This window comes from Acomys minous, assembly GCF_964271855.1.
Source record: "Acomys minous genome assembly, chromosome: 2".
NCBI classification, from domain to species: Eukaryota; Metazoa; Chordata; class Mammalia; order Rodentia; family Muridae; genus Acomys; species Acomys minous.
The window spans coordinates 83923426-83940823 of record NC_140484.1 but is presented as its reverse complement, the minus strand read 5'-3'; the positions used below and the strand labels follow the sequence as shown (position 1 = coordinate 83940823).

Below are 17398 nucleotides of genomic sequence, written 5' to 3'. Positions count from 1 at the left end.
TCTGGGCCAGAGTCACAGGTGAGGAAAGTGCCTGTGGCACTGTGAAAGAAGGGATTTTGATCCCTTCATGACCAGTTCCACAGACAGGCACACAGACACAGACAGACCGACAGGCAGGCAGGGCAGACAGACAAACAGTGGGCAGGCAGGTAGGCAGACAGGCAGGCAGGCAGGGCAGACAGATAGTGGGCAGGCAGGCAGTGGGCAGACAGGCAGACAGACAGGCGGACAGGCAGGCAGGCAGGCAGGCAGCGGGCAGGCAGTGGGCAGGCAGGCAGGCAGACAGACAGACAGACAGACAGACAGACAGGCACGCACATTACAGCCCTTATATTTTAATCCAGTTCCAATGCCAGTGCCCAGCAGATGAAGCCTTAGGGCAAGACCTCCCACCCGAGTCTCTTCGCTTTAAACTTCTGTGGGCTCACATGAAGTACACGTGAGCAGAGACCAGGCTGTGAAAAGCACTCAGAGACACAGACAGAGGAAATACGCCACGAGGAACTTGAATTGGAAGGTTGTGTCATGGGATCACATCCTGACCCTCGGAACTTCAGTACCCCGGAACAGGAAGTTCTGTCTCACTTCCTCCATGTGTCACCAGCACCGGGGATGGCGCCTAAAATATAAGACGCGTGGAAAACTGTTTGTTTGTGAGACACTTGAATAAATGAATGAATGAATTCTGAGCTATTGCAAGGTTTGAAGTGAAGAATGGAGTGAGCAGATCTATAGAGAAAGAGTGTTCTCCGAGTGAGGGACGTGGTGTACGTGGTGTCCTGGGAAGGGGTGGGACAGGCAGTGAGCCTACTTAGGTGACTACCGCAGTGTCTCTTGGTGGTTCAGGACTTTCCTGGGAAGACATAAAAGAAATGTGCATTCATCCCAAAGAAGACCAAAGGGAAGAATCTGATGTGATCTCTGGCCAAGTGAATGAGTTCGTTAGAGTCGGGGACAAAACATGATGGCGTGTGCAGAGGCACCATGGGAAGTCATGCTGTAGTCAAACTATGGGGCAATGCTGCCTGCTGGCTTCCTCCCAGGCTCGTGTTTGGCCAGTTTCCTTACACATCCCAGGATTCTGTTGCCCGGGCATAATGCCACTCTCAATGGCTGCTCCTTTCTGTAGCAACAAGACAGTGCCACACAGACATGATACGCATCAATTAGTGCACATACACCATACACTCATAGACACACTAATTTTGTAAAAATGTGGGTAAAGTGGTAGGAAGAAAGTGGGCAGAATACTGTGAAGAAGAACAGGAGAAGAGCTGAGTTTGAATCAGTCAGTGATGGCACCACAAGAGAAAGGAGCAGTGGGACTGAACTCTAACACACGAGGCATCAGAGGGAGCGGAGGGCTGTGCACTCAGGTTTGAGAGACGCCATACGTTCAAGAGTGCAAAGCTGGTACAAAGCGAGAGGGTGGAAGTGTATTTCAGAGGACCTGGATTTGTAGATCCCTGAGCACTCTGGTAAACTTTTTTTTACCAGAGTAAAAAGTTTTTTTTTTTAAAAAAAAAAAAAAGTTTTTTAAAAAAGAGGTGTGTGTGTGAGAGAGAGAGAGAGAGAGAGAGAGAGAGAGAGAGAGAGAGAGAGAGAGAGAGACAGACAGACAGACAAAGACACAGAGATAGAGACAGACAGACAGACACACACACACACATACACACACACACACACACACACACACACACAGAGAGAGAGAGAGAGAGAGAGAGAGAGAGAGAGAGAGAGAGAGAGAGAGCTTTTAGAGCTCAAAGGAGGGACCTGAGTCCACTGGAGCTGTGTTACAGGCAGCTGTGAGCCTGTGCTCACAATGCGGGTACTGGAAACCGAACTTGAGTCTTCTGCAAGAGCAGTACGTGCTGCTAACCTCTGAGCCATCTCTCCAAGCCCCATGTTTAGCTTTTATCCCCACTCTGGGAGGGCTACTTCCTCTTGTTCTTTGTAATTTGGAAAAGTGAGTTTATTTCACTGTGGCTCTATTTATTTTTACTCACTGCATCTCATTTATCTTGTCTGTGGACATGCATGTGGTGGTCAGAGGACAACTTGTGAGAATGGTCCCCTCCTTTTCCTACGTGGATACTGGGGATCAAACTCAGGCCATCAAGCTTGACAGCAAATGCCTTTATCCGCCATCTCTCCAATCCCAATGTAGCTCTATCTGTGTGGATCTGTGTGTAGATAGGTATTGAGTGACTTTTCCTGAGGAGACCCAAACATGAAACATCTATTTACCCCAAGGAGAGCACCAACAGCGAACCAAAGAAACACCCAACTCTAGCGTGATGCATCTGTGAGGTTTTTGAGTTACAGGAATATGAGTGAGGAGTTACCAACAAGGGCATGGATGACTCAGGGACAGTTGCATCACCACAAAGCCCACTCTGGGATTTGTAATGACTCATGACAGTTGCAGCTCTGGAGGTCCCTGTACAGCTTGCAGGCAATCGGGGCATAGTAGAGTTTCCTCTGTAGCAGCCACTGTGGCTCGTGTGTGTCACACACACACACACACACACACACACACACACACACACACACACACGGGCCTTGTAAATCTTGTAAGTTTCAGGAACTTTCTGGACTTGTGTTTTACTTCCTGTGCTTTCATAGAACCATTTCAATTCAGAGGAAGCAGCTACATGACCATTGATGAAGACAGAACCTTCTACAATGGCTTGAGTTTGCTTCTTCCAAAGAAACAAATCCCTTAGAGAGGGACCTGGGCATGAGGTGGGAACGAAGAGTGTTGGAATAGCCACGTGTGATGGCTCACGCCTGCAGTCCTAGCACTTCAGGTCTAGGACCACCCTGGGCTACATCGTGAGTTCTAGTAGTAGGTCAACCTTGGCTACTGAGTAAAATCCTATCTCAAAACAAAAGGAACAAAGGAAAAGTGATGGAGCCACATTGGAAATAGGTGAGGGAGGGCTTGAAGGTGGGAGGGAGGGTCTGCGTTTCCTCCTAAGTCTTGTTTGGTTGGTTATCAGTGACTTGTTTACAAGGAAAAACCAACAAACAAGCAAACAAATGAGGGGTACACACAATGTCTTCTGATTGACTATGAGAGTGAAGCTTGGTCAGGCATTGGCTCCTGGATCAATACCTCCCACTCACCCACCACCTACTTGTGCGGAAGTAACGAGGTAGGAATATCCTTTTAAGAGATGGCTAGCCCAGAGTCTAGAACCACCTGCTCAAGAAAAATATATTTTTTTTTCTCGTAACTGGTGGAGGCTCTGCTCCATAGCACTGATCGCTAAGGGACCAGTTCTGAGGAGGGGAATCCGTTGCTCCTCGGTGGCCCCACCCTCCATAGACTATCTCTCGTCACCTTCAGACTCTGATTTGTTCTGAGCAGGCTTGCGCCTGCTCGTTGGGACCTTGTGGGCGGGGCTTCTCGAGAGGCGAATATCTGAGCTAGTCAGTTAAGTGGCTCATGGACCTTAGTCCCTCCCAGTCTGCGCAACGTCATTCCTCCCGTGGGTTCATCATAGTGGGCGTTGTGTCCTTAAATCAGCCCAGTCCCTTTGCCCCTCCCCAGTCAGTGTCTACAATTGTAGGTCTGCCCCCTCACTGAGTGCTTCCTGTGAAGTTGCCCTTGAATACCCAAAAAGAAGGAATGCTGGGGAGCCCGGAGCCCCAGGAACCCAAGACCAGGAGATAGAACTGGAGAAGAAATTGGCCATTGAGAGGGAGAGGCGAGAAGCTGCTGTTGGGACTGCAGAGAAGGCTCGGCAGTTAAGAGTGCTTGTCGCTCCTTTCTGAGGACGGAAGTTCAGTTCCCAAGTCAGAGTCCTCCAGCGCCAGAGGATCCGATGCCCTCTTCAGGTCTCCACTGGCGTCCAGAGAGCAGCGGTACCCGGAGGTCAGGGCCTGACAGGACTACAGAGGGGATTCTAGCCCAGCCTCGGCCACGTAGTGAGAGAGCCACAAGAACAGCTCCCAGCTTACAGGCGAGGAGAAGGAGGCGAGCTGGGCCGGGCTGGCCTGAAGCCATCACCCCTGAGTTTCTGGAAGCAACACGGAAAGTGTCCACCCCTTGATTCAAGCTTGTAAGCCAAACATGTGCTCTCAGCATTGGGAAAGGGGCCTGGAAAGACCAGAGGCTCGAATTCGGGCCCAGTTCTATGGGAAGTTTGAGAGTGGCCTGCACTACATGAGAGACCCTGCCTCAAAAAGTCAAAAATAAGGGCTAGAAATAATGGCTCAGTGGTTATGAGTAAGTGCTGCTCTTGCAGAGGACCTGAGATGGATTTCCAATATCCATGTCAGAGGGGGGTCACTGTCACCTGTAACTACAGCTCGAGATCTGACACCCTCTTCAAGATTCCAAATACACACACACACACACACACACACACACACACACACACACATACACCCAAGGTTATATATATATATATATATATATATATATATATATATATATATATATATATATACACATATATATATATATAATTTCTTTTTCACCCTATTTTCTTGTTTTTTAATGTGGGTCTGTGGCTGGAGGGTGCCCATGTGTGTGCACATGCATGTGAAGGTTAGATGACAATCTTGGATGTAGACCCAAAGTGACCTTCATAACATATGTGTGTGTGTGTGTGTGTGTGTGTACACCTTTTCATGAACTTTGAGTCTGCCTTGTGGACTAGAGAGACCTTGAAGGAGGAAGAAGAAAGGAGAGTTGATTAGAAGCGGGGGGGAGGAAGATTTGATAGGCTCACAAGGAGACCTGGGGAAGACACCTGTTCTCAAGGCTGCCATGCATCTGGTGCCAAGAGGAACCCAGTACACAAGATCAAGACATCTTAAATGTGGTCGAGGAGACCAAAAGCAATAAGTTGTTATTTCTGTGTCTACTACCTACCTGTTTGGTCACTCTTGTTCTCACCCGTGCCAAATCATGCCCTACAGGACATTCGGACCGAGGCCTGTCAGCAGCTGGAGCCACCCGTGTTCTCTTTTGCCCCTGAGATGCTGTGCGGGCTCACAGCTTTGCCTCTGATGTATTTGGGTAAGTCACACACGCTGTGAGGCCATCACCTGGGGCTGTGGGAAGGGAAGGAATAGCTGTTTGCTGTAAGCTATGCTTAAGTGACAGTCCATGGAGTTAGCATAGAGACCCACGTGCCCCTGTAGCTGAATAAGTTCCCCTCAGAAGACTAACTCTATTCTCTGCAGATAGAGAGGGAAAACACACTGGAGAAATGATTCATTAGAGTCCAGCTTGGGGACCCAGTGGGTTTATTGGGATTACTTGCAGGGGATGGATGACATGGAGGCAGCTGCATCACTAAAGCCCACATCTGTACCCCGCCTCTGCGCATGGGTGGCCACTCACAAAAGCTTGGTTCCTGGAGCTCTCTGCACAACATGTAGGCAGCTCCACCAAGGGTCTTCTTCAAGAAATCCCTACTGTCTGTATACCCCCACGGAGGGGCCTCATAAATCCCGAAAGTGTGATGACCCTCCTGAGCCCCTCTCCTCCCTCTGGGGGGGGATGTTTTCATCCAGAGGAAGAGGGTACAGAGAAACAGTTTTTCTGTAATTTCCACATCACGGCAACAGTGGTACTGTGGAACATCCCCCCCCCCCCCCCGGGAGCTCAGGAATGACGCAAAGTGGTGAGATAAGAAGGGGTCGTCCGTATTATCAAGGACCATGACATAACCGGAAGCTGGACTGGGTGGCACTGCCTGAAAGAGTTGTACTGCAGTGGGCAGTGGGTAACACAGGCTCACAGCTGGCTAAAGAGCTGAGCATAAGAGACCGTGAGCCTGGAGCTAAAGAGATGGCTTAGCACTTAAGTGCATGCTCTTGCAGGAGATGTGGGTTCAGTTCCCAGCACCTGCCTGTGACTCCACCTCCAGGACGCTGGTCACGTCTGGTCTCTGTGGGTACCCAAACACAGGTGCGTATGTCCACACATACATACATATACATAATTACAAATAATGGAGTCTTGGAAAAAGTAACTTTCTTTTTTTTTTTTTAGTTGAAAGAGAGAGACCAAGTGTTCTGCCAGAGATGGCCTTCTGTACCAACCTTCCATGGCTGGCCGAAGGCTGAGGGGACACTGTGGGAGAAGGAGAGGAAGGATGGAAGAGCTGGAGGGTAGAGGGCGGACAAGAGAGCTGTGAAATGACGTCGTCTAGATGTGACTTGGCTGTTGCATCCATGAGCTCATAGCAGGAGTTACCCATCCAGCCAGCTTCAAACGTCAGCACAGAGGGGGAAGCTACTGACAGCTGATGGCTCTGGGAGGTAGCAAGTGAGAGGCAACCCATGTTGAACAGGACGACCCCACCCTGCTCGTATATGGGCAATAAGAACTGGGCTCAGTGGCTTAAAATAAAGACACAGGCACACTCAAAGTTAGGAGGAGATGCCGGGAATGTCCCGGAGAGGATCCGGAGCTGGGGCCTGGGTGGATATGATCAAGCTATGTTGTTTACACGCATGAAATGTTCACAGGATAAATAAAAATAGTACCCTAAAAGTTAATGGAATTGTGTCTGAGGTTGTGGCTCAGTTGGTAAGGTGTTTGCCTAGCATGTCCCAGACTTGGTTCCCTGAACTGTGTAAAGCTGTGTGTGGTAGCGCATGCCATAAGCTCAGCATCTGGGGAGTGCGAGCAGGAACACCAGAAGTTCAAGTAATTTCAGCTATATAGTCAATCTGACGCCAATCTAGGGTAGAGACTCCGCCCCCAAAGAAAGACTTCAGTGAAACCATTATTGTTATGGTAATGACAAATTATATTAAAGTCACAAAGATTAACATCAGCACAGGGAGGGCTGGATAGATGGCTCAGATGGTTAAAAGCACTGGCTGTTCTTTCCAAAAGTTTGGAGTTCAATTCCCACATGGTGGCTCATAATCGTCTATAATGAGATCTGGTGCCCTCTTCTGGCTGGCGTGCATACATGCAAGCAGAATATTCTAAATAATAAATAAATGATACTTAAAAATAAAATAAAATAAAAATAAACAGCAACAACAAACCAACAAAGAGAAGAGCTTGTGGGAGAAGTTGCCAGAGGACTAAGTACAAGCACTCAGTTGGCCTCTCCCAGGGAGGCTGTCCAGACAGCACAGTTCTCTCAACAACAGCGCTTGGTGATACAGAGTTTCAGTTCAGGTTCCCCACTCAGGGAGCCCACGAAGCCATGAGTGCGAGGTTTTCACCGGGAGTCTGGCCATGCAGTTGTGACAGACCTTGGCATTCAATACTTCCAGAGATCAAAATGATACGTATTATAAACAACAGCAATGCTATAGGCTTGGTAGCAAGGAAGCTGAGATGAATTTACACCCCCACCCCCACCCTCCACCCCCCACACAACGAGCTTTATTAGGAGAGTGACAGTCATCACAGATAGCACTTGGGATCCTGAATATAAAGGGCCTTAAATTCCATTAGACTGAGGCATTTTTCTGTTCTTACAGGCTCGGGGAGCGGGTAAGTTCCACAGCGTATGACCTAGCCTACAAGCCAGGCAGACAGTAGGTAAAAGTAAAGTTATCATTCAGATCAGGGGAAGGGCTCAGCAAGTTGAGGTGCTTGCCACCAAGCTTCATGATCTGAGTTCAGGTATCTGGAACCCACATGGCGGAAGGAGAGAACTGACTTCTGCTGGCTGTCCTCTGACCTTCACAGGCAAGCACGCACGCACACGTGCACAGTGAGCGCACCAATGAATAAACAAGTGCTACGAAAAGGCAACGCTTTTAGTTCAGAGTTGGCCTGGGTATCAGAGAGGGCTAGAGTTTCAGCTTCAGAGGGCACGGGAACGTGAGGCCATGGCCGGTTGTGTACTTTTCTTTCTGTTGCTGTGATAAAACACTGACCAAAGTCAACTTGGCACAAAAAGAATGTATTCAAGCTTACAGTTTATAGTCTATTGTCAAGGGAAGCAGAGGCCATGGAAGAATGCTGCTTCCTGGCTTGCGCTCCATCGCTTGCTTAGTTTCTTATACGATCTGTGCCCACCTGCTTAGGGATAGCACTGAGTCCACAGTGAGCTAGACCAATCAAGAAAAGACACTCCCCACAAGAGACCTGCCCTGAGGCCAGTTTGATGGATGCAATTCTTCAATTGAGATTTTCTCTTCCCACATTTGTCTAAGCTTATGTTGAGTTAACAAAAACTGTAACATAAATCAACTGTCTGTCCAGAGAGAATGTCTGCCAAGTGTGGCCTGAGAGTGACCGGAAGAGAATAATACTACATATCGAAAGGATGCCGCCACAAACCACACGACTCTCAGACTACGTGGTGGGACCCAGTGCTGCGTGTTACAGAGAAGGAGGTTTCCAGGCCTTTGGGGTGACTTTCCAGAGCCTGGCAGATGCCGAGCCTGCCTGTCGTGAATGGGATGCTCCTGCAGCTGACAGGCAGGACTCTGAAAACCTGTGGTGGGACTGCTTTCCATCACGTGTCTCTCCCCACAGGCTTGCTGTCTCCAGTTTCGGTTGACATCAAGAAGACGGCAGTAGAAGATGGTCCGTGCAGCACAGTCCCTTGTGTGATTGAATTTTCCAAGGCGTCTCCCAGAAATCCCATGACTGTGAGCTACAAGCTTAATGAAAACATCAGCTTCCATGTAGGTACCAGCCGTTCCAGTGCCCCCAGAGGTGATCTCTCCACGGAGGAGGAGGAGGAGTACTGTATCCTGCTGACCCATGCCATGCTCAGAAGGGAAAGCATGGCCCACTCGCTCTCTGTAGGTCTTGGAGATGAGAAAGACACTGTCCTGAGGGAGAATGCCGCACGTTCCACATCAGGTGATGTTCACACTTAGTGACTTAGGAAGTAGAAAATGCAGAGGGAGTGCTGGTGACCAGGGGGCTGTTACTTTGTCAGGCACTGGCCTTTTTAAAACATTAGGTGTTGTGTGCACACACACACAAATACACACAGACACACACACACACAGAGATGCACACATAAACAGACACACACATAAACACACACACAGACAGAAACACATATGAATACACACATATACACATACATACACATACATACATACATACAGCCACACCCACACATAGACAGATACACACATGAACACACACATACACACACACACAGACAGACATACACATAAATATACACATACACACACACACACATAGATGGATACACACATGAACACATACACATACACAGACAGACATACACATAAATACACACATATACACACAGACACCCACACATAGATGGATACACACATGAACACACACACATACACAGACAGACATACACATAAATACACACATACACACACAGACACCCACCCATAGACAGATACACACATGAACACACACACATACACAGACAGATATATACATAAATATACATGTACACATACAGACAGACACCCACACATAGACAGATACACACATGAACACACACATACACAGACATATATACACATCAATACACACAGACACACACAGACACCCACACATAGACAAATACATGCATGAACACACACATACACAGACATACATATACATAAATACACACACATACATGCACAAAGAGATAGACAGACACATATACACACACACATGCACACACAGACACCCACACATAGACAGATACACACATGAACACACACACATACACAGACATATATACACATAAATACACACAGACACACACAGACACACACACACACCCATAGACAAATACACACATGAACACACATACACAGACATATATACACATAAATACACACAGACACACACAGACACACACACACCCATAGACAAATACACACATGAACACACATACACAGACATACATACACATAAATACACACACATACATGCACAAAGGGACAGACAGACACATACACACACACACACACACACACACATATACACAGACACACACAGATAAGCACACACACAGACAGACAGACACAGACCATTTGTTTGTTTGTTTTCAATTTGACACAAGCTAGAGTCATCTGGGGAAAAGTATATCTGTAGGGCATTCTCTTGATTAATAATTGGTGCAGGATGGCCCAGCATACTGTGGCTGGTATCACCCCAAGACAAGTGGTCCTGGGTTGTATAAAAATGTGGATTGAACAAACCAGTAATCAGAGTTCCTCTACGGTTTCTGCTTCCATTCCTTCCTGCAGGTTTCTGCCTTAATTTCCTGTCATGACTTTCCTCAATGATGGGGTGTGACATGGAGGTGTTAAGATGAAATAAACCCTTTCCTTTCCAAGTTGCTTTTGGTCATGTCTTTATCATAGCAAAAAACAGACCAACACACCCTGTGTGCATATGTGCATGCCACTGTGTGTGTGTGTGGAAGTCATAACTCATGAGCATCTGTTCTTTCTTCCACGATATGAGTCCTGGAGATGAACTCAGGTTGTTGGAGCGGGGGACAACTGCCTTTATCTATCAGCCAGTTTGCCAGTTCTAAATAATGTAATTTAAATCTTTTTTTAGATATCTAGACTTCAGATTAAGCTTACATAAGCTCCTACATCTTGTTCCTCTGGATAGGAGTGAGGGGGGATGGGCTTCCTGACAGAAAGCAGAAATCGGTGAGAAACCACATGGTCACGGCTTCTGTTGGAAGATGTTTGAGGGTTCCAACCAGAAATACTATCCAGTGGCCTTCTCCTAAAATAAAAATCTAAACATAACCTTTTCTTCTGTCCTCCAGATGTGACCCAAAAGTCAGGACTTCACATCCCAGAACATGGTGCGGCTGGAGAGCCTGTGGCTTTGACCTGTACCATACAAGACACCTGTCTAGAGCCCAAAGCTCCTTTCCTCTCCTGGAAAGGACCCAACATGATTATTGCCATCAACTCCTCTTCAGAGCTCGCCACTGCCCCGAAGCCTGAGGACCAGGGCTCCACTCTCAGATGCCACTTAAAGCTATCCCCAGATAACCTGTCTAGCAGTAAAGTGCTCAAGCTACAGCTGCTCTGTGAGTGTTGGCGGGCACAGTCAGGGTCTGCGGGAAATAGTGGTCCCCCGGGGAAGGACCTGGGTCCTGAAGGGGAGGACCACAGCACCGAGTCTGGTTCAGATGATGAAAAAAGATGGAGGAGAAGTCTCTGGGCCTCAAAGTCTCCAGATCTCTTTGAGAATCAAATAACAAGTCTGGGAGCTATAGAGATGTCTTAAATGGCCGAGAGAACTCATTAGCATGTATTTGTTACTTTTCTGATGCAGTGGTAAAACACCACAATCAAGGATGTTTAGAGAAAAGAGGGCTGGCTTATTGTGGGTCCAGAGGGAGAGAGTCATCATGGCAGACCTGTCAGCTGGAGCATAGGCAGGAAGCCGACCTCAAACAGGACATGACCTAAGATATCTCTCTCTCTCTCTCTCTCTCTCTCTCTCTCTCTCTCTCTCTCTCTCAAAGCCCACCTCGAATGACACACTTCCAACAAGGTCCTGTCTGCTAAACCTCCTCAAATAGCACCACTGGGGCCTCTGGAGGGCATCTCATTCAAACTGCCACACTTCTCTTATATAAGAACTACATGAGTTTAGTTCCCCCTAGCACCCAGGTTGGGTAGCCCAAATTACCTCTAACTCTAGGTCTAGGGGATGCAGTGCCCTCTTCTGGCCTCTGCGGGCACTGCACTCACATGCACATACACAGACAAACATATGGACATAATTACAAATAAATTTGGGCTTTGGAGAAGGTGAAGGAAAGTGTAGATGTCTCTATGACCTCTGACCCTTCTTCTCCACAGCACCTGCCAGGTTGCTCAACTACTCCTGTTTGATGACAAGGACACTAGTGTGTAGCTGTTCCTTCTATGGGATCCCCACACCCTCGGTGCAGTGGTGGGTGGAAGGGACTCCGGTGAGCATGAACAGCATTGACAGAATCCTGCACGTGACCACCACCACGCTGGAGCCCTGGACCAACAGCACCATTCATCTCATGTGGGAACCAGCAATCATTACGAGGCTTCGCTGTGAAGGCAAGAACCAATATGGAGTCCACGCCTCCAAAATCCTCTTGATACCAGGCGAGTGGATGGAGGTACAGCGTGGCTGGGCAGGGGGACCAGCACCTGAGGGCCAGGACGAGAACAAGCACAGAGTAGGAGTCATAGTTGGAAGCCTCGAGATGATGATGTTCTTTTCGCTTTCATTTCAGATAAAAGCTCCATTTCTAGTGTGTTCCTGAGAGGGCTAGTCCAGGGCATTGTGTACGGGACCATAGCATCCGTTTTACTCTTTTTCTTCCTCACTGTCCTGATGTGAGTATCGGAGTTGAAATTCAACCCTATACCCCTCCTAAAGCTTACCACACTGACTTATTCTTTTATTTTTAAAATTACATTTATTATTTTCTTATTCTATTTGAGAGAGAGAGAGAGAGAGAGAGAGAGAGAGAGAGAGAGAGAGAGAGAGGGAGAGAGAGATGTGCTTGTGTGCATGTGGAGGTCAGAGGACAACTTTCAGGAGCTGGCTTTTTTCTTCCACCATGTGGGTCAGTCTCTTTTACCCAATTCACGGGCCCTTCATTGACTAATGATGTTCATTTTCATTTTCTTCCAGTTTAGTTTCTGTTGGAGTGGACTTGTAATGTTCCAGCCAGTCTTTATTTGCATTTAGAGCTATACATTTTCCTTTAAGCATAAATTTAATTGCGTTTAACACATGTGGTTATGAACTACATTAGTATTACTTGATTGAAACATTTCCAATTTCCATTTTGATTTTTGAGCTATTAGAAATGTCAATGTTTTCTAATAACCTCTCCACTCTCTTTCAGTACTGAGGATTGAATGTAAGTCTTTGAACATGTTAGACAGCTGTTCTACCATTGAGTTATGCCCACTCCTCTCACTGGGGGATTCTAGGCAGATGCTCTACCACTGGGCTACATCTTCAGCCCTCTTCAAACTTTTATTTTAAGACTCAATACACTCATCTTGGACTTTGTCACCTTCATAGTAGGTGATATAATAGGCCTGTACCTTCAGGACTAACCGATCTTCTTTCTTATATTAAATAGGTTCATAAAATGTACTATGCATAATACCCATTTATTTTCCTCGCAGCAATTTTTGTTTATTTTTTAATAAACATTTCATATGGGCTTAAGTGAAATGTGCATTTCACACTAGTTGAATGCAGTCATGATATAGTCTGGAGTATGTGGCTTTGGAGGAAGTGAAGGAAAGTGTGGGTGTCTCTCTGTTCTCTGCCTCTTCTTCTCCACAAGTCAAACTCATGATGGGGCTGGGGAAAAAAATGGCTCAGTGAATAAAAGTGCTTGTCTCCAACTCCGAGGACCTGAATTTGAGCTTACATGGTAGGAGAGAACCAACTCCAGCAAGTTGTCCTCTGACCTCAGCACTCATATTTCTATAAACTCAACACACACAAGAAAGAAAGAAAATGTGATTTTATGAGATTCACTGTGTTGTTGAGGTCTCCTTCAACTCAGCAAACTGAAGTCAGCCCTATGTTTACACAGAGCATGGCTTCCTTACAGCTTCTTTCTGGTCTCTGGCAATGATTTCAAAGCCATTTTCATTCATTTTTGTAGAAGGAGGGTTTTCAGACAGGATATGAAAATTTGGATCTTATTCTCTCAGTTCACACAGAAGCCTAAGAAGGCTGTTCATCTGGGAAGGGGCATAGACTGATGAGCAACTATGCAACTCTGCCTCCACTTGTTGCGGGGAGGGGAGGGGGATGGGAGGACAGAGCCCACAGGTAGCTGTAAAGTGATGCAACAGCCCCTTGCTGCTGCCAGAGCAAGAGAAGCAGGGGCCTCTTCATACAATCTGTGGTATGTCCATTGTATAAGATACTAGATTGCCACCAAAACATGAGAGTTCCTTGTGCTCTGAAATACATATGTATGCCAAAATGTTAAGAGAATAAATATGCCAAACAAACTTGTACCCACACAAAAGGTGTGTGTGGCTGTGTGGGTGTGTTGTGTGGAGAGAGAGAGAGAGAGAGAGAGAGAGAGAGAGAGAGAGAGAGAGAGAGAGAGAGAGAGAGAGAGAGAGAGATATTGAGATTACAGGGTTGCAAGAGAAGCAGAGAGAAGGCACTGCTGTTATGGGCATCACAAAGTTTAGAGTTAATGGGGGAACCTCAGGTATTGTGACCTAGAGAGAAACAGAGCCGTTTCTAGGGCTTGGAAGGGGATAGCCTAGAGACCTGGAGGCCAATAAAGAGGCTGGGGAGAGTGGGTTTGCTTTCCTTTGGCTAAGTGGACCATTCACAGAGACAGCATTTGGAGACGGACTGATGCTCTGGGGGCAGCCCAGAGCTGGGTTTATGAATGGCAGCGATGGCAAAGAGCGGGGGCGGGGACTGAATGCAGCCTTCACCACGAGGCTCATTGTCTTAGAATGAAGATGCTTAACTGGTGGAAGGACAATCAAACTTGCAACAACAAAGAAGCCCCGACTCTCAAGAAACCAGTTTCAGGAGAAGCCAAAATGTCTGAAGTCTGAAGCTGCAAATGGACTAGCCTTGGCTGAGGTAAGTGGAAGGCCCTCTCAGCCCGTCTAGGCACAACCACCAGATGGCGCTCACTCCTTAGAAGCAGCGGTTGCAGACCCACGCTGGCGCTTCAGCGCTGCCGCAGCTTGACCAGAATGGAGGCCGGAATCTGGGTTTGTTCATTCTTCACATGGAGGTTTCCTGGAACAGCAGAACCGCCCCTCCCAGCGACTATGACAAGGACCCTGTGGAGCTTCAGGGCCACCATTTCCCCACAGTAGAGGCCTTTCAGACACCAGCAAATGGTGGCTGTTGAGGAGAGTATATTCCAGTGTAAATGCTTTGCGAGTCAACTGGGTTTGCTGTGAAAAATTGCCACAGGATGGATGCCTTCAAACTACAGACTCCCCGCCCCCAATTCTGTGGACTAATGACCCAAGACAGGGGTATCCAGATGGCTAACTTCTCCTTGGGCTCTTTTCTTTCCCTGAAGATAGCAGTTTTCTGTGTCCTCACGGGACCTTCTCTGTATGCCTTTTTGTCATCACCCCCGATACTCTTTCTCTTAAGTTTAGTCTTTGTGTTTGTTTTCTGTTGCTCCAGGTTTGGGATCCAGGACCTTCCTCATTCTGATACCAGGAAAGAACTGCACTGCCGAACCATGGCCCCGCCCCCTCCGCTAGGGACTCTAGTGGAGGCGCTCTACCATTGAGCCACGCCCCAAGCCCTCAGTGGGGCATTGGAGAAGGGCACTCTATTACATTCCTATATTCCCAGTCCTCTTTTACTTTTTTTTTTTTTTTGGAGACAGGTTCTCACTAAGTCACCCAGGGTGACCTTGAACTCTGAGATCCTCCTACTTCAGCCTCCTAGTAGGTAGAATGAAGCTGTTTCCGGCCGATCCTCCCTGAGTCGCTTGTCACAGTCCATATTGGTGTCTAATCCACCCACACGAACTCACCTTAACTCGATTACCTCAGTAAAGTCTTGTCTCCAAATGTGATTGTATTCTAAGGTGGTAAAGGGCTTGGATTTCAGCACAGAAATTAGGACGAAGGGGCTGAGGCGTGGCTCAGTTGGTAGAGTATTTGCCTAGCATGCATAAAACACTGGGCATGTTCCCTAGCACCTCACAATTGGGGTGATCTTCGCACCACATTCATGCTAGCACTCAGAAGACAGAGGGAGTTCAAGCTACATAGTGAGTTGGAGTCCAGCGTAGGTTACATTAGACACTGTCTCAATAAATGAATAAATAAATAAATGACCAAAATTAAGCAGTTTTTAATGAGCAACACATTTTACCTGAGGCCGAGAATTAAAGAAGCCAGTAAAACACTCAGAACAGGAACTGGGCTTTCCAACGCCAGGGAAAGGCAGCCTCTGTTTGTTCTGTAGCCCAAGGCCACAAAGAAAGGAAGAAGAGAGTCCAGATGGGACCTGCAGATGGGCCACGGCGCATGCCAGACTCCTCCAGCCTGGTAGGCCTGCAGAGGAGCAAGGCAGCGTCTCCACCTCACACTCCAGCTCCCTGTGGCTGGGCCAACCTGCCCTCTCCAGGTCTCCCCTTTCTCTCCCTCTCCTCTTCTTCCCCTTCCTCTGTCCTCCTCTCTCACTCCCCACTTTTCTCCCCTCCTTCCCTCCCTTTCCTTTCTCTCCTCCTCCTCCCTTCCATCCTCCCCTCCTCCTCTTCTCCTAACTCCAGGTAGTCTCATCCAGGGTGGATGGCCTGGTCCTTGCCTGTGGCTCCGGAGCAGGCATCAGAGGAGGGAGGGGCTGGGCTCCACCCGAAAGTCACACAGCAAAGGGTTGCTCAGAAGCCCACATATAAGGAGGGGCAGGGGAGTGGGTTCAGAGGGCTCTAGAGTGAGCAGTTGTGGGGCAGACAGAGACAGTGGGAGTGAATCTGCCAGCTACCTTTCCTGTGTGTGGTGAGACTTTCTAAAGAGAGAACAGTCCTGAATACAACGCCACAGTTAGCTGTGGACCAGCTTTCTTAACCTTACTCACTCTCTGTATCTGCTGTTTCACGCCCTTTGCCCCGTACATCCCCACTCCATCCCACACCATCACAACCATGCCTTACACTGTTTCTGATGCTTCTCATTACTCTGCTTGCTTTGTATTTTGGGCGTCTATGGACCTCTTTTCAGCCACCCCCTCCTCCTTTGAGTCAGAATGTCATATATATAGTCCAGGCTGGCCTCCGAGTTGGTCTGTAGCCAAGATGACCTTGAACTCCTGCTTTTCTTGTTTTCACCTGCCCTGTGCAAGGATTGCAGCGTGCACCTCTATGCCTGGTTCATGTGTGCCAGCGAGCAGTCTGCCGACAGAGCCACAGGCCGAGCCTTCTCTTGCCATTTCTCACTCTTTCTTCCCTTGCTCCTCTGTCTCGTTTATCAAATATTTCCCCCATGGACTCAGGTGTCACTCTGCACTGGGCTCTATGGGAACGCACGGCTGGTGACCATCCAGACCAGGGCACAGATTTATTCAGTAGGGGTGAAGCAAGGCCAAGTGTCCCGCAGGGGACGATGCTTCTGTCCTCATCTAGGCTCGGCCACCTCAGGCTCTTCTGGACTGCCTTTATGGGCCAAGGGATGGCTAAGCCCCCAAGGGAACGGTGCTTGGTTGTGGAGAAGAGATGACAGAATGTACACGGAAGAGAGGATCAGGCAGACATCTGTGAGCCAACTGCAGATGAAGGAAGCAACCAAGACTTCCATCGGACAACGACTCAATCCAGCAACCCCTGGGACATGGAGGGGTCAGCATATCCAGCGTACAGAGCAGGAAGCGGAGGCATGAATGACTAAGGAGTCTGTAGGAAGAGGAACGGGAAGGGGGCAATGCCTCATTTGCCCTTGCAGAGTCCATCCGGGGTCCTTCTGCCCACAGCAA

At 48.0% G+C, this 17398-nt stretch overlaps 1 protein-coding gene across 2 annotated transcripts; it reads left to right on the top strand.

Moving 5' to 3' along the window:
• The first annotated feature begins 3288 nt into the window (after positions 1 to 3288).
• LOC311582686 (sialic acid-binding Ig-like lectin 10) lies at positions 3289 to 16027 on the top strand. Of its 2 annotated transcripts, XM_084755931.1 has the most exons (9): positions 3289 to 4067; positions 4933 to 5032; positions 5842 to 5929; positions 8474 to 8806; positions 10719 to 10988; positions 11770 to 12051; positions 12183 to 12285; positions 14403 to 14536; positions 15101 to 16027. In XM_084755931.1, exons 3-8 carry the CDS (start codon positions 5845 to 5847, stop codon positions 14506 to 14508), a joined length of 1179 nt encoding a protein of 392 aa, XP_084612057.1. In that variant the 5' UTR covers positions 3289 to 4067; positions 4933 to 5032; positions 5842 to 5844; the 3' UTR covers positions 14509 to 14536; positions 15101 to 16027. The 2 variants fall into 2 exon arrangements, with proteins under 2 accessions (XP_084612057.1, XP_084612058.1); XM_084755932.1 differs by lacking the exon at positions 5842 to 5929 and having other exon boundaries at positions 3290 to 4067; positions 15101 to 16026.
• The last annotated feature ends 1371 nt before the right edge of the window (positions 16028 to 17398 follow it).

Coding starts and splice junctions, on each gene's coding strand:
- LOC311582686 (XM_084755931.1), top strand. CDS start 5,845: ATGTGGGTTCAGTTCCCAGCACCTGCCTGTGACTCCACCTCCAGGACG. Junction 10,989..11,769: donor GCTCAAGCTACAGCTGCTCT/GTGAGTGTTGGC, acceptor TCTTCTCCACAG/CACCTGCCAGGTTGCTCAAC. Junction 12,286..14,402: donor TTCTTCCTCACTGTCCTGAT/GTGAGTATCGGA, acceptor TCATTGTCTTAG/AATGAAGATGCTTAACTGGT.